The sequence below is a fragment of the Schistocerca cancellata genome, chromosome 6 (assembly GCF_023864275.1).
Source record: "Schistocerca cancellata isolate TAMUIC-IGC-003103 chromosome 6, iqSchCanc2.1, whole genome shotgun sequence".
Lineage (NCBI taxonomy): Eukaryota > Metazoa > Arthropoda > Insecta > Orthoptera > Acrididae > Schistocerca > Schistocerca cancellata.
Window position 1 is genome coordinate 54,418,979 of NC_064631.1, and position 23,904 is coordinate 54,442,882.

General features: G+C 41.0%; 2 protein-coding genes across 2 annotated transcripts in view; both read right to left on the minus strand.

Annotated features, from left to right (window-relative positions):
• The window catches only part of LOC126191560 (retinol-binding protein pinta-like), a 282,679-nt gene that overhangs the window by 217,796 nt on the left and 40,979 nt on the right, over positions 1 to 23,904 (minus strand). The gene's annotated exons all lie outside the window — the stretch shown is intronic.
• The window catches only part of LOC126191559 (retinol-binding protein pinta-like), a 301,411-nt gene that overhangs the window by 60,933 nt on the left and 216,574 nt on the right, over positions 1 to 23,904 (minus strand). Inside the window, exons 4-5 of the mRNA XM_049932472.1 lie at positions 23,378 to 23,537; positions 10,387 to 10,636 (exon numbers count right to left, since the gene is read on the minus strand). Coding sequence (XP_049788429.1) covers positions 10,387 to 10,636; positions 23,378 to 23,537 — 410 coding nt within the window. The remainder of the gene's footprint in view (positions 1 to 10,386; positions 10,637 to 23,377; positions 23,538 to 23,904) is intronic.

Sequence of the window (23,904 nt, forward strand, 5' to 3'; positions counted from 1 at the left end):
GGAAGATCGTACAAACTTGCCGTCATTTGACCATCGTACAGACTCCCGTATGGACGACATGGAGATAAGCATACCTGGCGTAGAGAAACAACACAGAGATTTGAAAGTACCAGGTGCAGATGGACTCCCAGTTCCGTTTTACAGAGAATAGTCTATGGCATTGGCCCCTTACCTAGCTTGTATTTATCGTGAATCTCTCGTCCAACACAAAATCCCAAGCGAATTGAAAAAAAAAAAAAAAACGCGGGTGACTCCAGTAAATAAAAAGGGTAAAGGAATGTACCGGTGAAATTACAGATAAATATCCCTAACTTCTGTTTGTAGAACCCTTTAACATATTCTCACTTCGAATATAATAACCATTCTTGAGACGGAGAAGCTTATGTCCATGAAGCAGCATTGTTCGCCGAAGCATCTCTCTCTCGTACGAAACTCAGTTTCTCCGATTCCATATTTCTAGATTTCCAAAAAGCATTTGACGCGGTGCCCGAATGCAGGCTGTTAACAAAGGTATGAGGATATGGAATAAGTTTACACATATATTAGGGGCTCGCAAACTTCTTAAATAATAGAAACCAGTATGTTGTCCTCAATGGAAAGTGTTCGTCAGAGACAAGGGTATCGTCAGAAGTGGTCCAGTGAAGTGTGACAGGACCCATGTTGTTCTCTGTACACATAAATGATTTGACTGACAGGGTGGGCTGCAGTCTGCGTTTTTTTTTCTGATGATGTCACGGTGTACAGTAATATGTCGAAGTTGGGTGACTAGGGGAAGATACAAGACGACTTAGACAAACTTCTCCGTCGGTGTGATGAATAGCAGCTAGCTCTAAATGTGGAAAAACTTAAGTTAATTCGGATGAGGAGGAAGATCAAACTCGTAATGTTCGGATATACTATTACTGCTTGACTCTTCCAAGTCGTTTATAAGTCTGGGCGTAACGTTGCAAAGCGATATGCGGCGGAACGAGCATGACAGAAGTGTGGTATGGAATGCGAAATGTCGGCTTCGGTTTAACGGGAGAATTTGAGAAAAGAGTGGTTCACCTGTGGAAGAGACTTCATATAAGACGATGGTGCGTCCTATTCTTGAGTACTGCTCAAGTGTTTGGGATCCATCCCAGATCAAATTGAAGGAAGACGTCGAAGCAATTTGTTATAAGTACGTTCGAACAACACAGTTTTTACCACCACTAGCGACACTGAAGATTTTGTCAGTACTGGAGTGACTTGGCACTACTGAACCAATTATACGTTAAGCAGCTTATGTGAATGTCCATCGTTCGATCTGTATACCATAATTGATTAGGGCACAAAGGAACCTAAAATCACACATTTACACATCCAAACTGTTCTAAAAACGTGAGTAATTCCAACAGTACAGTATTTCAGTGGCGAAAAATACGCAAGTTTCAACTGAACTACACAAAGTGACTCCATCAGAAAAACACACACACGCACACACACACACACACACACACACACACACACACACACACACACACACACATACACATGTCAAAATTGGTACGTAGATTGTTCGCGAACTCAAATGTGAATATCTGGAGGGAAGGTGACGTTGTTCTTGAGAAATACTATTGGGAAAATTTAGAGAACCGGCATTTGAAACTGACTGCCGAACCATTGTACTGCCGCCAACATACATGGCGTGTAAGGACCGTGAAGATAATATACGGAAAACTAGGGCTCATACGGAGGGATATAGATAGTCGTTTTACCCTTGCTCTATTTGCGAGTGGAACAGTAAAGGAAATGACTATTAGCGGCAAAGAGTACCCTCCGCGAGGTACCATACGGTCGCTTGCGGAGTATTTATGTAGATGTAGATGTAGATCTAGTGATTATGATGATACCTTCATGACGATGGTTATAAAGTTTACAAATCCGTTAAGAACACTAGGAGAGATTTATGCTAGGATGGGTAGATAAGCGATTTTTATCATCCCACTTAGACAATGGACATCAACTAGTTCCAATACGACTGACGTAGAGGCGATATGGACAAAGTATAGCCGGATTGTAAATCGTGCTCTGGAAAAGTATGCGCCCAACAAGTGGTTTAAAGTTGGGAAAGGCCTATCGTGATTTGATAACAAAATTCGGATAAATCTGAGGAAGCAGAGACTGTCGCACTCTCGGTTTAAAGAATAACGCGCAGATGACGACAGGAATGTTTTAGTAGAAATTTGTAACAACAGAAGACATCAAAAGGGAAATTGAAGTTTTAAATTTCACGTTTAGGAAGTCACTCATGATGGGGGATCGCAACAAACACATGGGTGTTCGACTGTCGTACAGAATCCAATATGAAGGACGTAATGAATAACAATAGGCATCCCTGGGGTAGAGAAGGAACAGAAAGAGTTGTAAACCAAGAAGTCGGAATCAGTAGCGAATTCTAATTTTATTTTGAAAGAAGTATGCCGCAGAACTGACTCTCAGCTTATCTTTCATTTATAGTGAATCTCTTGCTCACTGCAAAGTCCCAAGCAACTGGAAAACGGTGCAAGTGTCTCCCGTAAACAAAAAGGGTAAAAGAACGGACCCACATAATTACAGACCTATATCCTTAACATCTGTTTGCTGCCGAATTCTTGAACGTATTTTGAGTTCAGATATAGTAAATTTCCCTGAGACAGAAGAGTTTCCTAAACAGAGACAAGCTATCGCTGTGAGCAAAGCTGACTGCCGAACGATTCTACTGCCGCCAACACATATTACGTGTGAGGACCACGAAGATAATATACGACAGATCAAGTCTCGTACGGTGGAATATAGACAGTCGTTTTACCCTCGCTCTATTTGCGAGTGGAACATAGATTTAGAAAGCATCGTTCCTGCAAAACACAGCTTGCCCTTTTATCACACGATATCCTGCAAACCATGGATGGAGGGTAACAGGTAGATGTCATATTCCCGGATTTCCGGAAAGCGAGTAACACGGTACCTCACTACATACTATAAGTGATGAAAAGTATACGGACACCTGGCTGAAAATGACTTACAACTTCGTGGCGCCCTCCATCGCTAATGCTGGAATTCAATATCATGTTGGCATACCATTAGCCTTGATGACAGCTTCCACTCTCGCAGGCATACGTTCAGTCATGTGCAGGAAGTTTTCTTGGGGAATGGCAGCCCATTCTTCACGGAGTGCTGCACTGAGTAGCGGTATGGATATGGGTCAGTAAGGCCTGGCACGGCGTCGGCGTTCCAAAAAATCCCAAAGGTGTTCTGCAGGATTCAGGTCAGGATTCAGTGCACGCCATCCATTACAGGAATGTTATTGTCGTGTAACCACTTCGCAACAGACCGTGCTTTATGAACAGGTGTTCGATCGTGTTGAAAGATGCAGTTGCCATCCCCGATTTGCTCTTCAACAGTGGGAAGCAAGAACGTGCTTAAAACATCACTGTAGGCCTGTGCTGTGAGTGTCAAACAAAACAACAAGGAGTGCAAGCCCCCTCCATGAAAAACACGTCCACACCATAACACCGCCGCCTCTGAATTTTACTATTGGCATTACACACGCTGGCAGATAACGTTCACCGCGCGCTCAAATGGTTCAAATGGCTCTGAGCACTAAGGGACAGAACATCTGAGGTCATCAGTCCCCTAGAACTTAGTACTATTTAAACCTAACTAACCTAAGGACATCACACACATCCATGTCCGAGGCAGGATTCGAACCTGCGGGCGTAGCAGCCGCGTGATTCCGGACTGAAGCACCTATAACCACTCGGCCGCAACGGCCGGCTCACCGGGCGTTCGCCACACCCACAGCCTGCCATCGAATCGCCACACTGTGTGCCGTGATTCACCACTACACACAACGCTTTTCCACTGTTCAGTCATCCAATGATTACGCTCCTTACACCAAGCGAGGCGTTGTTTTGGATTTACCGGCGTGATGTGTGGCTTATGAGCAGCCGCTCGACCGTGAAATCCAAGTTCTCTCACCTCCCGGCTAACAGACACAGTACTTGCCGTGGATCCTGATGCAGTTTGGAATTCCTGTGTGATGGTCTGGATAGATGTCTGCTTATTACACATTACGACCCTATTCAACTGTCGGCGGTCTCTGTCAGTCAACAGAGGACGTCGACCTGTACGCTTTTGTGCTGTACGTGTCCCTTCATGTTTCCACTTCACTATCACATCGGAAACAGTGGACCTAGGGATGTTTAGGACTGTGAAATCTCGCATACAGACGTATGACGCAAGTGACACCCAACCACGTGACCACGTTCGAAGTTCGTGAGTTCCGCGACATCTCACGATGTCTAATGAATACAGAGGTCGCTGATACTCAGTACCAGTCAGTAGGTGGCAACAAAATGCACCTAATATCAGAAACGTATGCTTTGGGGGGTTTTCGGATACTTTTGATCACATAGTGTACTGTTAACGAAGGTTCGAGCATGTGAATCAGGTTCCCAGATATGAGTGGCTCGAAAACTTCTTAAGCACTAGATCTCAGTAAGTTGTCTTCGACTGCGACTGATTATCAGAGACAAGGATATCGCCAGGAGCGCCCCAGGGAAGTTTGATGGGACCGTACTAATTCTTTACATACATAAATGACCTGACAGACAGCAATTTCCGGCTGTTTGCAGGTGACGCTCTGGTGTGCGGGACAATGTCGTCTGTAAGTAACTGTAGGATGATACAAGCTGAGTTAGGTAGAATTTCTGGATGGTGCGACGTGTAGCAGCTTGCTCTAAATGTATAAAACTGTAAGTTAATCCAATTGCGTAGGAAAAATATTACACTACTGGCCATTAAAATTGCTACACCACGAGTATGACGTGCTACAGACGCGAAATTTAACCGACAGGAAGAAGATGCTGTGATATGCAAATGATTAGCTTTTCAGAGCATGCACACAAGTGTGGTGCCGGTGACGACAACTACAACGTGCTGACATGAGGAAAGTTTCCAACCAATTTCTCACACACAAACAGCAGTTGACCGGCGTTGCCTGATGGAACGTTGTTGTGATGCCTCGTTTAAGGAGGAGAAATGCGTACCATCACGTTTCCGACTTTGATAAAGGTCGGATTATAGGCTATCGCGATTGCGGTTTATCGTATCGCAACATTGCTGCTAGCGTTGTTCGAGATTTAATGACTGTTAGCAGAAAATGGAATCGGTGGGTTCAGGGGGTAATAGGGAACGCCGTGCTGGATCCCAACGGCCTTGTAACACTAGCAGTCGAGATGACAGGCATCTTATCCGCATGGCTGTAACAGATCGTGCAGCCACCTCTCGATCCTTGAGTCAACAAATGGGGATGTTTGCAAGACAACAACTATCTGCACGAACAGTTCGACGACGTCTGCAGCAGCATGGACTATCAGTTCGGAGACCATGGTAGCGGTTACCCTTCAAGCTGCATCACAGACAGGAGCACCTGCGATGGTGCACTCAACGACGATCCTGGGTGCACGAATGGCAAAACGTCATTTTTTCGGATGAATCCAGGTTCTGATTACAGCATCATGATGGTCGCATTCATGTTTGGCGACATCGGGTGAACGCACTCTGAAAGCGTGTATTCGTCATCGCCATACTGGCGTATCACCCGGCGTGATGGAATGGGGTGCCATTGGTTACACGTCTCGGTCACCTCTTGTTCGCACTGACGGCACTTTGTAACACTGGACGTTACATTTCAGATGTGTTACGACCCGTGGCTCTACCCTTCATTTGATCCCTGCGGAACCCTACATTTGAGCAGGATAACGCACGACCGCATGTTGCAGGTCCTGTACGGGCGTTTCTGGATACAGAAAATGTTCGACTGCTGTCCTGGCCAGCACATTCTCCAGAACTCTCACCAATTGGAAACGTCTGGTCAATGGTGGCCGAGCACCTGGCTCGTCACAATACACCAGTCATTACTCTTGATGAACTGTGGTATCGTGTTGAAGCTGCATGGGCAGCTGTACCTGTACACGGCATCCAAGTTGATTCAATGCCCAGGCGTATCAAGGCCGTTATTACTGCCAGAGGTGGTTGTTCTGGGTACTGATTTCTCAGGATCTATGCACCCAATTTGCGTGAAAATGAAATCACGTGTCAGTTCTAGTATAATATATTTGTCCAATGAATACCCGGTTATCATCTTCATTTCATCTTGGTGTAGCAATTTTAATGGCCAGTAGTATATGTAACGTTCGAATAATGCTTTAGTAGTGTGTTGGTTGACACAGCCACGTCGATTGAATATTATGCTGTAAAGAAACTGTAAACTTGATCTGCATATCATTGTGATACACAATTAATCGATTACAACGCTGAGAACGCAATATGTAAACATAACTACAGGCAACTGGTGGAAAAAGACAGAGATGAAACATGGGCAAAGACAATGGTGGAAGAAAACTGAGGTGGACGGTGGAGATCTTGTATAAGAAACGCTAGCGTTATAACGTAATTGTTCTGTAACATCAAGAAAGAAATACATATGGCTCGCAAATTTGTGCTATTGGCAAAACTTACAGGTTAAGCAACAGCTGTTGATGACCAAAGTTTGTTATCTGTACTTCACTTTGCAAGCACAATGGACCCTCAAATTAAATAGTTCCACCTCTAAATTATCCGTACTACATGTCAAAACAGAGACAGCTTGTTTGTTGGTAGTATTGATACAACTCAGAGGATTGTCAACTAGCTTAGTTCAGTCTTAGTACCACTCCTTGAATTTATCACAATTCTAATAAATAAAAATTTGTTCCTTAACATTGCAGAATACGCATAGTCACTATCGTTGCAGTTGTTGACTGGAATTACTAATCTAGACATTGTTATTCGTCTGACGTTTGTACTGACACTATTTTAAGCTCACAAAACGCAGTTTCAGCTAGTTCACCATTCATCTATACATCTTCTCACGATTAGAATGTATTTAACATGACAATATGATCAGAATGCTTACCTCTGGCAAATGTTTTTGTTAATACGTCTCCAGAGAAGATGAAGCTGTTGGGAGACCTGGTTACTAGTGCATCAACGCCGAAAACATGTTTCCCAATATTATCATTTTACCCAGTCTGAGTTCAGTCAGCAGCTTTCGGATGGATCCAGCCCCATGGAGTGAGGTTATAATTTTGCTGTCTACGTAGTTCATTTGTTTAAGTAAGACTTCAACTTCAGTTGCAGCATAGATAGTTGGAGACTTACGCACCATGGTAAGAAACAGAGCTTTTGCTCTGAGACACTGGACACCATAGATATACCCACACACACACACACACACACACACACACACACATATATATATATATATATATATATATATATATATATATATATATATATATATATATATATATTTATTCCCTCATACGTCATCATGTTACCCCAGAAGTGTAACAAACAGCCCTATGGATCGATGCTTTTCAGCAAAAATGTAAAATATTAGTCCTGTTCCAGCTAACCTGTAACAAGTAAGCCATACATTACCATTTCTACATGAAATTTGTTCTTTGTTTGTATTACAACAAAACTATTAAAATTTGCACTTGTGTGTAGATGAAATGCCGGTTTAAAGAGGCGTATCATAAACTTCTAATCGATCGATGTTACTGCTTTCCTCAAACGTTTGTGTTTGTACATAATCTTCAATGTGCCAAGACCACTGTAATAAAAAGCAATATTAGCATGTCTGATGGACATTTGAAATGTCAAAATAACACAGTGATACTTGACAATTATAGTTCATATGTTATTGTCTACTCTCTCCCCCCCCCCCCCCCCCAACCACTACATTTAGTCAGGTTTGTTTTTACTGATACTTTCATTTAGGCTAGGATCACATAAATTGCATTCTTCGAGTAGATCGCAGCAATTGAGACTGCCTATTTGTTTGTGTGCTTGTCTACTATACATAATATTTTAGCCAGCATATGTTTTTAAGGTTATAGATTTGGTCAGGTTTGGTCTAATGCATTCCCTCATTTAGGTCTAAAAGTGGAGTGCCAGCTACATGCTTATGATGTTATTTTTAGCCACATGTGTTTTGTAACCTTCTAAATGAGGAAACAGCATGGTACAATGAATTTGAGAGCCCTCAGCTCTGTTTTAGGATTCAATTTTGATGGATATTTGTGTGTGTGAGTGTGAGTGTGTGTGTGTGTGTGTGTGTGTGTGTGTGTGTGTGTGTGTGTGTGTGTGTGTGTTGGGTAATCGCCTTTGTAACACTTGAAATAAACATTGCATTTTTAAGTTGATGATGTATGTTTGTGGATACTTCAGACTTTGAACTAATAATGTGACACTTGACAAGCTTTTTGGTTTTTTTACATCAGTTTAGTGGCGAACCACCTTTCATTAATGTCCGTTGTACCTTGTGCCAATTATGGTAAAGAGGTAAGTACTTCTTAACTAGTAAGTTAATCAACATTTTTTGTGTATTTGTGTGAGGCAGAGAAAGAAATGAACAGCATTAATTTATACAGCTCACGTATAGCTCATGTGATTTTAGGGTTCCCTTACTCAACCTGTAAAAACAGATCCCTTATAGCATCACTTTGTGGTCGGTCTATCTGTCTGTTAAAAACTTCTTTCCGCAGGAACGGGAAGAAGTACCAAGTTGAAATTTATGTCACATATTACGACATTACGAACCACGGTCCGTTTATGGTGTCAAAAAATGAGGCTTCTAAGTTAATGTGATCAAAAGATACGGCCATTTGTGTCATATATTTTGATACACTCACACATTAAAACCTAGAATGTAATTCCAATTTGCGCAGAATAATGAAATTTGGAGAGAAGCAAGGTTCTGCAAGGCAAGTAAAGGAAGACAAATCGTTAATTGATAATTACAACATACGAAATAAATTTTTGGTCATTTTTCCTTTCTCTCAGGAACAGGTCGACGTGTCAAGTTGAAATGTGTTTCGCATAATAAGATCTATAGTCCTTTGGCGGTGTAATAAATGTAAGCTTCTGACTCAATGTTGTCAAAAGATACGACTACTTACGTTACACTTTTTATACTCGCAAATGCACTCGTCATAAGCAAGAGGGTACTCGCTGTTGACCTAGAGTCATTAATTTTGCAAGAAGTAGGGATTTTCAGTACAAGAAAAGGAATAAATTTGTAATTATTGTATTTTGTAATTATATTACACGAAAAAATATTTGTTGTTTGTCATTCGATGCCCGACTCTGTCTGTCCTTTCGTTAAAACCACTTTTCTCAGGGATAAGCAGACATTTATCTTGTCTGCATCGAAATCGATAACAGTCAAAAATCTTCGAGATTTCCGACTCCTTGGATGGATGAACTATCTATTTACATAATTAAATTTGTATGGAACTTTCGGTGCTTGAGTCCTATTTTTCTTTATGGAAACACTGTGGTTCTGACAAATTGTTTTCGAACATGACACTATTTTACACTATTCTGGTGAAGATTATGTATTTTTAGACTCTGGAATAATGTAGTATTAGTAAACATTGTCTTGTGGGACAATTCAGACGCAGAAATAATTGCTTTGAGAGCCGTTTGTACCTTACACCAAGTATGGTACAGAGATCGAACGATTGAATTAGATCAGAAACGCCGAGTTACACTGGTATAGTCAATATATTCGTGTATTTCTGACAAATAAAAGAATAGTTTTGAAGATGACGCTAATTTACGTACAATTTAGGTGCAGATATAGCAATTTTTCCATGGAAATACTGCAGTATTGTCAATATCCTTACATGTTTTTGAACATAACGCAAATTTCAGATCATTCAGAGACTTTTGAGCATTGGGTCATAATGGCTGCTGGCACATATGAGGTAATTTCGCGTTTTAGAACTTTGTTGTGACTGAATTGTTTTCGAATGTACCACTATGATAACTGGGTCATTTCCACTAGCTTGCTTTTTTGAATTTCCCACAACTTGAAGATGTCGTGCATTCAAGATCATTGTGACGTTACTGTCTTAGTATAGAGCCAACTCACAAAACACTTGCACTTTAAAGGTTGTTCAAATGTAAAGTTAGCCAATTACTGTAAACCTCAAAAACTCAAGTTTTTACTCAGGTGTGCTGCTGCAAGGAAACCAAGAAAGTTTTATACACAGTTATCTATATCTACATCTACAGGATTATTCTGTATTTCACACTTAAGTGCTTCCAGGAGAAGGGAACCTGGGAGACATTTCTGTCTCAGTTTTCAGCATGTCTACAGCTTTAATTCTGATACGAGGAAATGCAAGCAACTGATACAGAATTCTAAAGGGTAGTGTAACTCGTCTCGTTATATGGACAAAATTCTACTTAAGTACTACAAGTTCCACAGAAGGTAATATTTGTGATTTGTGTGCATTGTATGTGGAACAATGTTTTGAAAGAACCTACCTTGTAGCCAAATTCAATAGCCCGTATCATATTGATATCAGACCGGAGGACGTGTCCGGCAGTCGTGTTCTTCAGGTCCATGACGACGACGTCTCCAAGCGAGTAGTCATTCAATAGCATCCAGTCGAGGTTTATGGAGACGGTTTTTCCATAATTTGTCCAGGAGACCCACTTGGGGTCCGGGTCGGGGTCGGCGAAGATGTGCACCCGGTAGAGCTCTTTGGTAAGGCGAGGCATCGTCAGCATCACTCTGTCGGCACATTAGAGGTACGACAGTGAGAGGTTATCCACAGGAATACCAGCTGTACGTAACTTATTGTATGCATCTGAAAGAAAACTTACAGTTAGGCGGGTTTAGGCGTAGTTATACAAACACTCCACTTTGTGTGTCGGACAATCGGCGACGACATCATCTAACGCACACTCTTGCGAAATACCACATAAAATTGCAATAAATATCACAATCAATCACAAATATTAATATCTTATTGTAACTCACGGCGCGTTTGAACCTTGTGAATGCATACGATTACTCGATTTTTGTACTATTGTGATTGAGGTTGCTGAGAATGTGAGATAAATTTGTCACTGAGGCAAATATCAAATGCTATATTTTGGAAAACGCAGGTCACAAATATCTAAAGAAAAGAAAGGGGAATTGAGGAAACCATGTGAAATCAGAGAAGACGGGAGGAACATTCCGTCAGTTTATGCATTTACTTATACAGGGTGGAGCAAGTAAAGTGTCCCAGACCAGTGGATACAACTGACTGTGAATTTGTGGCAGCATTAACGGAGGAGGAAAAGACCTGCAGTTACTTTCAACAGGATGGAACCACTGTCTGTACAGCTGGTCCAACCTTGCAGCACGTTTACACAGTCTTCACGCGTGACGCAGTTGTTAACAAAGGTCAGTCTGGTGATGGCTCATAGTGTCCACTCAGGCCACCTGATCTGTCAGTGTGTGGAAAGCCTCCAAGTCTAAGGTGTATCGCAACAACCCTCATAGTCTTCAATAACTGCAGCAGAACATTATGGATGAAACTGCAGCAGTTCCAGCAGTCTATTTTCGATCCGCATTCAGCAACTTGTTGACCTGGGCCCAAAAGTGCCCATAGATGAATGGTGGTCTCTTTCAACATCTGCTATACTCAGGTTAGTACTGTATTTCCGTTTCTCTGCTGTATTCCTCTGTACCTGGAACTCTGTTCTCCGGACCACTTTTATTTGCTCCACCCTGTGAAAGTGATTCCCGAACGAGAACAACAAATTTTGGGGGTTGTCCAGAGATACTTTCTGATTACTAAGATGTAAGAGATACACTATCTCAAATTGCTCGTTAGAGAGTAACAGCATTTCGTTTGATTTCTTACCCCCACTGATCTTTGTGCCTGTATTTCACTGAAAATAACTAGACAACAGCACAAACGGCAGCAGTACTTGTAGTGCGTGTGCCTCAGAAACTCATTCCATTCACTGTCAGTATTTTGATACTGGCAATAATAATGTCCACTTCTACTCTTCGCACTCCAGCTTACGTTACATCCAGTTCTTGTCGGCTCTGTCCGGAGTTTCTTCTGCTGGCAGTGTTGGTTGTAGTGGTAGTCAGCAATGTTGATAGGGTTACTGATGAAGATCGTGCTGCTTATGAGTTAAATGAATGCAATGGATGAGCAGCACAGTGATGTGAGTGTTGTTGCATTACTCAGTACTTTATATTGTACGTTTTACTGATTGCATGTTAGACGATTTTTAACTCCTTTGAAGATATTTTTATAAAAACAATGGTAACTGTGACAACAAACCCAATAACTCACATTGTTACTCTCTACTAATACCGCAGGTCCTTTATAGCGAAGCAATCAGAAAATATGCCTGAACAAACTCCAATATTTTGTCGTTGGTGTACGGTTTCAACTTGTATTAGATGGACAAAAGAGAGACTTTTGGATCAACGTTCTTAACCTAGATCTAATGCTACATAGTTGGGTGTATTCCAAGCTCACATTCATTGAGTACCGTCAAAAGAAACTCGTAAATCGGCATGGATTTATAAAGCATGTTTGTGGTGGTATGCTTCTATAAAATCTTCTTGGCTTACAGACCTGGTCACTTCAACTACAACATAGGAACTTTCGATAGCTGCCTCTAACATCGTCATCAAGAGTTAAGATCACTGACTGCAAGGACCTCCACAGTGTTCTGCTCATGCATTGATGCAGCTCATATACCAAGAAGATTTTACTGAAACATGCCATCCCAGAAATCCCCGTGGACAAATATATATTGTGCAACAGTGTCTCCACCTACCAGTATATAAGCAGAACACCGTACCAGCATCGGCAGTCTGTGATCTTAACTCCAGATGACGATGGCGGAAACAGCTATTGAAGCTTCGAGAGTTTTATTCTAAGTGGCTCGGCTTGTAAACTGAGAATTTGTTATTGACGCTTTATATTATTTCTAGAATACCTAATACATATTTAAACATGCAACTGTCTCGCAGATTTATTTAATGGCAGAAACCAGTACATTGTCATGGATGGCGAGAGTTCATCACAGACAAAGGTGATAACAGAAACGCCCCATAAAAGTGTTGTGTTCTCCAAGTACATAAACGGCCTCTCAGACAGACCAGGAAGTAAACTGAAGCTGTACTGACTTATTGTAGATTAGAAAACATGGAACACACTTTAACATCAAAGATAGATGCTTCTGCCAAGTTCTTTACAATATTTTGAGTGTAGAACCGAGTACTTTCATGTATAATGGGGGAACTGCTGCTGAAGGTACTCACTGATCAACTTTTGTTGCAATATGACTATCATCTGTGATTTCTGTTTCTCCAGTCGCTGTCATACAGTATGAACATCTCAAATTTTCGGTTTTGAGAAATGAAACGTCGGAATCAGTTCATCAAATAACAAGCAGAAATTAATTTTAAAGTGGTTGTTTCACGTAATTCGGTGGCTCATCAGACATCATTGGCAGTTTTAGAAGACTGGGAGGATGTTCATCATAGGTGGAGTTAATGTTAATGTAGATACGTCCTTTGTTAACAATTGTGGACATTTATGAAGTTTTCTAGCACTCAGGCAAATCATTGCCTTACAAACATTTTTTCCATTTATATATCCATAGTTTCATATGGTACAATATTATACCATCAAAATCAGTTTTTCGTTAAATGCAAGTAAAAGCATGAGAAAGAGAATACTATTACTCATTCTATTTTTGGAAAGTCATCTTAAGTCATTGAAGACAATTGTATGTATTTACACTGTTACTGATTTCCAATCAATACATGATAAGATATCAATTTAACATAATGCAAATAACTTTGGCAATATTTCGTTTAAATTATCAGTGGATAGTAATTTGCCTGTAGAACTTTCTGGAAACTTCCAGAACTATCAGCGACGTATATACTATTCTTGCTTGGCACAAATTGCATTAGTCTCATTACAGAGATAGTGAATATAATGTGCAGATCTTTTAACTCGTTGAAGTGAGGAGGGCAATGCATTTTTCATAACTTTTATGTGAATTCATAGTTTATATTTGCCTTGCGATTTCATACAGTGTTTGTGACTGTGTATTGATTAAAGTTGAGTGGAAATAAAACATCAAAATCTGAAAACATGTCACTAACTTCTGTCATGTCATTTCAACTACCTAGGACCTAATGAGTTGTATTAAGACTATCACTGATAACATTGGTAAGTTAAGACTCCTCTCTTGAACTTTATCTACAAACAATGCATATGAAGAGACTTACACTTGAAAGAAATGCATTTTAAAGTGAATATTTGTGATGTTGACAATTAAGGGAGAATCTTTACAGGTGGCTACTGAACCCAGGATTTACAGACTTTTAGGCTCAAGCATTATTATAATTTTTGTGTATCATAAGAATATTACAAAGTAAAACCCAAATAGTAAGGCAATAAGAAAAATTGCAAAATACTATGATAGATACATGTTTTGAGAACAAGGAACAACCACACGATTTTAACAAGAAACCTCAGAGGAAGAGAGGAACTGGGCTAAATCTTAAACTTCGTATTTTGTGGAGTACTCTGCTCTCGAATGTAGTTAAAATGAATAAGAAGCATAAAATAAAGCAGCAGGGAGTGGATGGTAATAGATGTGAGTCAGGATATTTTTCACTATCAAAAAGATGTAGAAGTTGATAGGAAACCTCATCAGTGTTGTGCAGTAAGAAAGAATTATCTCAGGGAGAGAGGGAGATATGTAAACAGATATGAAATCTAATAGTGACCAAGTGAAATCTAGCAGTATCCTGTCGGTGTCTGAAATAAAATCCAGTGGTGAAAATTTAGTTTCAGGACCAGAAAACTTAAAATCTACCACGAAGACAAACAGTGAACAAATAAGTAATCAACTTACTGGATAGCAGAGTAAATGTAAGTAATAACAAACTCAGTCTGTTGTTAAAGAAGAACAGTCAGTTGTAGAAAGCAGCAGTGCTCTTGTGCCACAATCATGTGTTAACACAGCCCCACCAAATACTGACTAAAGTGTTGCACAACGAAGAAAAGCTGCAGTTTGTACTTCTAGAAGTTTTGGGATAACAGTATTCAAGAGATTATGTGAAAACATAGCAGAACCTTGCAATGAAAAAGTATGCATGACTAGCAATGACTGTACTTTCATGTTACTCAATAATTTCAATAATACATTTTTATCGGTGGGAGAATTCTGTGAAAATGTTAGCTTCAACGGGGGGTCAACAGAGTTGCAAGCTACAATCTGGATAGATCTCTGTCAAACCAGTGTTCCTAGTACATGCTTTTGGTAGAGAATCCCAAAGACTCTGCTCAAAGACAGTTTAAATATTTTCCTTGGCTCTGTGTTGTGTTTGCCCTGAACCCAGTAGTGGTAAATTGTCATTGAAACAGAAACAGTGTCTGAATTAGATGGAGACCAAGAGAATGATGTTGAGGTATAGTAACAGGAACATTCTTAGAGGATCACAAACCCTCTCCTCTTATCTATGTAAAAATCCATGGCCTCAATGCTCTTGCAGTATTACTTCAATAATTTAAAATTTCTGTAGTGCATGTTTTCTCCTATCCTTGTACAATTACCTCCTACTGTCAATCTATCTTGTTTTTACTAGTGCATGACACAATAATGTAGTTGTGCAGTGTCCTTATTATCTCATGGTACCAATTAATTAAACGAAAATGACAAACCACTTGGGGCCTGGAAAGCAAAATATAACACTTATTATCGTTTATGTTGCAAACCTCTTACATATAATATTTATATTTTTGACATTTTCACTGTATCTGAAGTGTATGATATTTATGCAAACCAAAGGTAGAAGCAAGAAAATATTTTTTTATTGGATTACTTGAACTATGGTATGCCATGTTGCATTACTGCTTTTTTGAAGATAAATAGGTTTGAATTACTGCAATTTTAGAAGTTTACATGCATTTCGAAAAAAAATTGGGTTTTTACATAAGGGGAAGTAAGATGACAACATTTTAGTGTTTATTGTGTTTATAGTCAGCTGATGTCAGCAACACAAAACATCTACAGAAATGAAAATGTTAGATTTTTTCAAACTTTGTCAGTTTCACTACTGTTGTGATTTTATTGAGGGAGAAAGGCTCAGGGACGGATGGTGTTTGTCAAAGCAAAGCAGGTAAAGCAAAAAAATAAACAGCTTATGTAAACTAAATAATATATAAGATGCTTGAAAATTTATTTGCGATGTAAAATATAATTCAGGTTTCAAAATTCGTAATATGTTACAATGAATGAGGTATGTGGATTTAGAGCATTTTTCTACTTGGGGTGTATTTATGGAATTATCTGAATCTTATGGAGAGTTTATGATGTTTATATTATTTATATTAACATGAAGTTTTATGAACTATTCTGTATTTTTGAGGTTTATGTGGTGATAATAGAGTGATGATGTATTAGGGACTTATTTGTGCTCTTTTCTGTGACATATTGTGATAGTATACTGTGCATAATTCTGGGAAATGACCAAGGCGAATTTATGCTACATGTTGGTGTAGAATAATGGTCTGTGGTTACGCTAATAATTTTAATGAAGTGTAGGTAATGGGTCTGATGTTCTGGCAGTATCTCAATTTTTTTTTTGACAACTTCATGATGGTCGACATAACGAGAAAAATTACTGAAATTGTTTGTATGATGTACTAAGCATAATGTGTTTGCTGTTAATACCTCATAAGGAACTTCTAAAAGTATCTGACATTTTAAATGCATGGCTGCAAATAGTTAAAAAGTGGTGGAATGTACTGTGTTCAGCTAAATGAGGGGACCATTACTATTAGAAAAGATGTTTCTAGGTTACATTACAGCTTTAATATTAAGTGTGATCATAGTTGTAATATTTACCAAACAAACTTTGAGCTTATATTATCGATAGGAAGTCATTTAAGTGAAATGAAGGATAACTTTTGAGTTAGGTGGGAAGAATTGCTTTGTACAATGTGCTGTGTCGTTGTATGGTGACATTAAAATGACACCAATGTTGCCTTCCTTAAACGCTTGCTGATAATACTTTTTTGTCGCATGCTTATGTGTCAAAAAGGTATTATATTGGCGAGTACATGATTTCGAAATTACCTTTTCAAAATTGTAAAAAGAACTATTTACAATTCAACACAAGGCTTAATGAGACAGACTTTTGGAGAGAAATACATTTCAAGGCAAAAAAAAAAGAATTATCCACACAAACAAATGATAACAGCTTCAAATAATATGGATTACTTATTCAAGAGAGAGTGTGTGACAAATTGAGCAAATTAGTAAAATATTGCTCCACGTCTGGCCTTTATGTAAGCAGTTAAACCGTTATTCTTCTTGTAATTGGTTGACAGAGTTGTTGGATCTCCTCCTGAGGGATGTTGTGCCAAATTCTATCCAATTGGCGCGTTAGATCGTCAGAATCCCGAGCTGGTAGGAAGGCCATGCTCACAGGGCTCGAAATTCGGTTGAGGTCCGACAATCTCGCTCGCCGAGGCAGTGTTTGACAAGCTAGAAGGTAATGTTTAGGAACCCTTCCGATGTGCAGGGGGCCTTATCTTGCTGAAATTTGAGCCCAGGATGCTTTGCCATGCAGGGCAACAAAACGGGGCGCAGAATATCGTCGACGTACCACAGTGCTGTCAGAGTTCCGAAGATGACACCCAATCTGGATCCCCAGATTATCACTCCTTTCCCTCGGGCTGTGTGGTGCTTGACAGCGAGGTTCGTATCCTATTGCTGTCCAGACAGCTCTTCGACGGTCATCGTGGCCTGATATCTCATTGACTGGAGTAGAATTGTCGCCAGCGATGAGTCCCGCTTCGGACAGAACCCCGACGTCCAGTGAGGACGTGTCTGTAGATGCCCTGTAGAGCAGTACGATACCGAAGTGGCTGTCACCAACCATACAGTAGTGACGGGCTGGGGTGGCATTGCATTTCGTAGCAGGACACGTTTGGTTGTTATCAACGGGACCTTTACAGCACGACGATACGTCGACGGTATTGTATGCTCCGTTTTGTTGCCCTTCGTAGCAAGCCACCTTGGGCTTACATTTGAGTAAGGAAATCCCCTCGTACACACGGCGAGAATTTCTGCTGCTTTTTTATGCTTGTCAAACCCCATATTCTTCAGGAATCCCACTGGATCTCTACCCAACTGGGAATGTTAGGAGCATTAGTGGCAGAGTCCTCCAACTAGCTTGCAATTATGATGATCCAACGCCCCAGTTTGACAGAAGTTGGCACGATATGCCTCACGAGGCCATGCAACAACTGTATCAACCGATGCCAAGCCGAATAGCTGTTCCCTTAAGGGTCAGAGGGGCACCAGTGCTGTAATGACTTGCTCAGTTTGCGAAGCACTTTCTTGTGAATAAATAATCGAATTTTTCTGATATTGCAAAAATTTGCTTGTGTGTACAAGCACGTCACATACACTAATTTCCGTCCCATTCGGTTAAATCCTTCGTGGCTCGGTTTTGTCTCAGAGAATATTTATTTGTAATATTGTTTTTAAAGTGGTTCTATGTACACTGTCCTCATTCTGTTTGGATTGGAGATCAAGCAAAATTTTCGTGATTCTGTGATCATATGAGCGTGTTTGTGTACCACTGAACGAAATTGGGTTTTGGTGACAATACACAGCGACAGCCAAAGATATTTTTGCACGCTCTCAAAAACATAAAAGCTAGAAAACAGGAAGAAAGGGTAATGTGTTTTTATGTTTCTTTGCACTTACACTTTGCCACTTGTCAGCCCGCAAGTGACGTAAAGAGATGTATGCAACCATAATTTAATTAAAAAGGACCTTTTCTTTCAGTAAAAGTTCATTTTCTACGCATACGCATGATGAGTATGCAATTCAAGTAATTTCACTATGTTTTTAATAATCATCTGAACGTTGAAAGCTATTTCTACTCATGCTGAGAACAACATCCTCACCCAAAGTGTAGGTATGGTTTAATACAAATTACTTAAGGAATGAAACGAAGACTACGCTTGTGATGAGCACCCAGTTATGTTATTTATGCTCGTTCACATCGGCGAATAGGAACTGTCATTTTATCTAAGACCAAACAAAACATCAATAAAAACACAGTGTTTTCACAAAAGCTAATCCATGTGAAAACAGAGTTGATCTGTGGAACTTTTTAATTCTATTTTTATAAATGTAATACGACTGTCATTCAGAGTGTAATTGAATATTAAGGGAATTGAGAACATTCTTCACATATAACCAAGATAAAGAGATGGACTCATCAGTCTCTTTCACTATTGTCCCTGTTGTTCTGCTTTCCACTCGTCTTCCTTGATATTATTTATGGCTTGATTTTTATCGTTTGTTGGACTTTTGTCAATTCCACTTATGTAGCCAGTGGGAGACTACTCGATACATTGACGTAAGTCCACTGGATAGATCTAGAATCTCTCCAATAAAACTCTTTTTGTGTGATGCCCAAGGCTCCTGTGAGTTAGGGGAGCCCACCAACCCATTTGTGTATTGAGTAGGATTTGCCCTGCTACACAAGCAGAAGTCTGTGCGTCAAGATACTTGCTACAAAATCGATGATAATGGCATCATGGTAGGTCATAAACGCTTGCAGCGGTAGCTTATAGGTCTGTATGTGTTGTTGCTCGGTTTGTGTGATTGTCTATGAATATGTTGTGAGAATTTATGCATGCCATCCCATTGGACTCTAAGGTACTGTGTTACTGTTTAGGTGAAGATGAAGATGTTTTAGTAAAATAACTATAGTATTGCTACATAATGAAAATTGGCCTTTTAAGAGTAAGTGACTATTTTTCTGTGGGTTTATGTTCAGTTTCTTTGCGTACACAACATCACTGCTTCTGTGAGCCGCCAGATCTGCTATTCACCAAGTTCAGTAATTGAGTTCCCTGTCACCTCATCCAAAGATATCGTCGGCATATGTCACCACCGAATCGACTTGGTCAGCTTCTTCCAATTGTCACAAGAGAGGTTCGATTATAAGATCCTAAAACCTAGTTTCAACCCCTGTGGGCACTCCCTAATAGTTCTTTTGATTACTTTTTGCATGCCAACTGACCACTGAACATGTCTGTCCTTATAATACACTCCTGGAAATGGAAAAAAGAACACATTGACACCGGTGTGTCAGACCCACCATACTTGCTCCGGACACTGCGAGAGGGCTGTACAAGCAATGATCACACGCACGGCACAGCGGACACACCAGGAACCGCGGTGTTGGCCGTCGAATGGCGCTAGCTGCGCAGCATTTGTGCACCGCCGCCGTCAGTGTCAGCCAGTTTGCCGTGGCATACGGAGCTCCATCGCAGTCTTTAACACTGGTAGCATGCCGCGACAGCGTGGACGAGAACCGTATGTGCAGTTGACGGACTTTGAGCGAGGGCGTATAGTGGGCATGCGGGAGGCCGGGTGGACGTACCGCCGAATTGCTCAACACGTGGGGCGTCAGGTCTCCACAGTACATCGATGTTGTCGCCAGTGGTCGGCGGAAGGTGCACGTGCCCGTCGACCTGGGACCGGACCACAGCGACGCACGGATGCACGCCAAGACCGTAGGATCCTACGCAGTGCCGTAGGGGACCGCACCGCCATTTCCCAGCAAATTAGGGACACTGTTGCTCCTGGGGTATCGGCGAGGACCATTCGCAACCGTCTCCATGAAGCTGGGCTACGGTCCCGCACACCGTTAGGCCGTCTTCCGCTCACGCACCAACATCGTGCAGCCCGCCTCCAGTGGTGTGGCGACAGGCGTGAATGGAGGGACGAATGGAGACATGTCGTCTTCAGCGATGAGAGTCGCTTCTGCCTTGGTGCCAATGATGGTCGTATGCGTGTTTGGCGCCGTGCAGGTGAGCGCCACAATCAGGACTGCATACGACCGAGGCACACAGGGCCAACACCCGGCATCATGGTGTGGGGAGCGATCTCCTACACTGGCCGTACACCACTGGTGATCGTCGAGGGGACACTGAATAGTGCACGGTACATCCAAACCGTCATCGAACCCATCGTTCTACCATTCCTAGACCGGCAAGGGAACTTGCTGTTCCAACAGGACAATGCACGTCCGCATGTATCCCGTGCCACCCAACGTGCTCTAGAAGGTGTAAGTCAACTACCCTGGCCAGCAAGATCTCCGGATCTGTCCCCCATTGGGCATGTTTGGGACTGGATGAAGCGTCGTCTCACGCGGTCTGCACGTCCAGCACGAACGCTGGTCCAACTGAGGCGCCAGGTGGAAATGGCATGGCAAGCCGTTCCACAGGACTACATCCAGCATCTCAACGATCGTCTCCATGGGAGAAAAGCAGCCTGCATTGCTGCGAAAGGTGGATATACACTGTACTAGTGCCAACATTGTGCATGCTCTGTTGCCTGTGTCTATGTGCCTGTGGTTCTGTCAGTGTGATCATGTGATGTATCTGACCCCAGGAATGTGTCAATAAAGTTTCCCCTTCCTGGGACAATGAATTCACGGTGTTCTTTTTGCAATTTCCAGGAGTGTATTAACAACTGTTGAGGTCAGGTGGCTGCCCACAGTACGAGTGCTGTATAGGATACAGTTTTTATACCGACTCTATGTTATCAGTTGAACAGTCGGTTTGCTAGACATTTCAGCGATACATTATAGTGGTCATGTCCACCACATTTCGCTTGTGTTATTAACAGAATAATAATGTGTGTTTTCTGTTTCCTTACTGTAATGTTTCAGGTTAGTTTCTGTGGTATTTTCTTGCGCCTTTTATGTGAGGATGTGACTGAGGGTCTTTTGAGAAGGTGCATGTTTATGGCAGTTTTCAAACGACAAACATCTGTGGTCCTGCAAAAGGGAAGCTAATGTTCTTAATTGATACACTATTTATGGTAGACATTTTATCTTTTGGACTAAATGTGTAGTGGACTGGCAAGACAGCCAATCCACTATGAAGGAAGGAAGCCGAAAGGCACGCGTTTAAGCTCACGCAGGCTGGCGTGAGGTCTGGAACTGGACAAGGACGTTATAGTAGCAAAGAACGTACGTAACTACTGGAATACTTAACTTTAATTCATAATTGGTGAACATCGCTCTTGACGGTACATGTTTTACAGCATCAATAGTAACTGGTAATGGCGCCTTGGTAGGTCGTAGCAGCAAATGACGTAGCTGAAGGCTATGCTAACTATCGTCTCGGCAAATGAGAGCGTAATTTGTCAGTGAACCATCGCTAGCAAAGTCGGCTGTACAACTGGGGCGAGTGCTAGGAAGTGTCTGTAGACCTGCCGTGTGGCGGCGCTCGGTCTGCAATCACTGACGGACCGCGACCGATTTAAAGGCTACCACCTAGCAAGTGTGGTGTCTGGCGGTGACACCACAAAATGTATCTCTGAAGTTTCTTGGGTTCGGATCATTTTATTAGGCTGCTTTAATAACGATGTAAATTAATTTAAATTTTATTGAATCTGAGTCTTTGTTGCTGTTGTTAAAATTTCACTTTGGAAGTGTTCTGTTTATGACTCAAGTAGTTGTAACCGATTGTCCTGAAGAGGTAGTAATTATGATTTTAAAGTCTTTATTTAATATCGGATTTTATTAACAATTTGTTGATTTATTAATGTTTAACCTTGGAGACGTTCCGTTTGTGAATCTTATGGTTGTAGCCAGTTAATCTGATCAAGGCAAATCTTTGTATGATTCTGTTTATTCATGTTATCAATAAATGTGTAAATATTGTACTAGTAACCGAAACTCAGTCAATCGATTCCAGCCTTTAATCCTAAGGGCCCACAAAGGAGACACTGAGGAATTCTCAACACAAGAAGTACCGTATCACGAGGGCCACTGACGTGGCAAGTACAGACGAAATTCAGCGTGCGGCTTCGTCTGTCAGGAACTGATCGTATCAGTGACCAAGGTCAAATTTTGAGCACTTGACGTGCCAGTCATGAAAATAACCATAATAATTGTATCTGTGTTTCCACTTTGTTTACTTTGTTCACTGTGGAACAGATGTTTTCTCCAAATTTCCAAGTAATTTGCGCCGCTGTTATCTTGTAACTGACCAAATTACATACACGTTACTTTCTCGAAGAATTCTTCTAATGTTCTTTCCAAAATTACAGAAAATTAGTTCCATTTAAGAAAAACAGAAAGTCGTAATTCGACAGCGTTAAACGTTAAAAATACTTGCGTATCTCTGAGTCGTGGCATATTGGGTTCGGAATTTAATCTTCAGGAGGGGGTCGCAACATATTTAGATTTTGGTCAATTCAGTAAGAAAAGCGTATTATTGTTTCTTCGATGTACCAGTAGAACAGGATGATAAGCTGCAGTACTGCGTTACACATTTCCAGCTTAATTTATCATGTGTGTATTTACACTGTCAGTTATTTGACTGAAAAAGAATGATCAGTATTTGATAAGAGGACACAAATCTGTAGGATGGGTTTCATCGGTACTTACATGTGTTCCATGGTGCTCACAATGTCGGCTCCCATAGGGTCACGATTCATCATCATCTCCGGATACCTGGTCCTCAGCGAGAAGTAGGCATCCAATCCTTTCTTAACCCTCTCTATGCTGCACTTGCAGTTTACGTACATCCTCTCGATGCGTGCGTCATCTATAGCAAATGTACACGTGGGTTATTGCACATAATTTCTCAGCAGTCACAGAAAATGTATTTTAATAGCTATAAATTGAAGGTAGGTTTTTAATGATGTTTTCAGACTTTCAACTGATTCGATACTGTCCTCCGTCATTTTGTATCGTCTGCTAATTTTTTCACTTCTAACTCACTGCTTTACTCAGCTTCCTCTCTAGACTCGCTCTGCCTCTACTAATTCTGACCTTCCACTGCTCCTTCCAGCGACAGTTAATTGTTCCTTGATGCCATAGTGGATGCTCAACTAACCTGTGCCAGCTCTTGGTATGTGTCTTCTGTAGTCTTCTGTCCTTAGTTATTGCTGTATCCTCCAGAAGCTACGGAA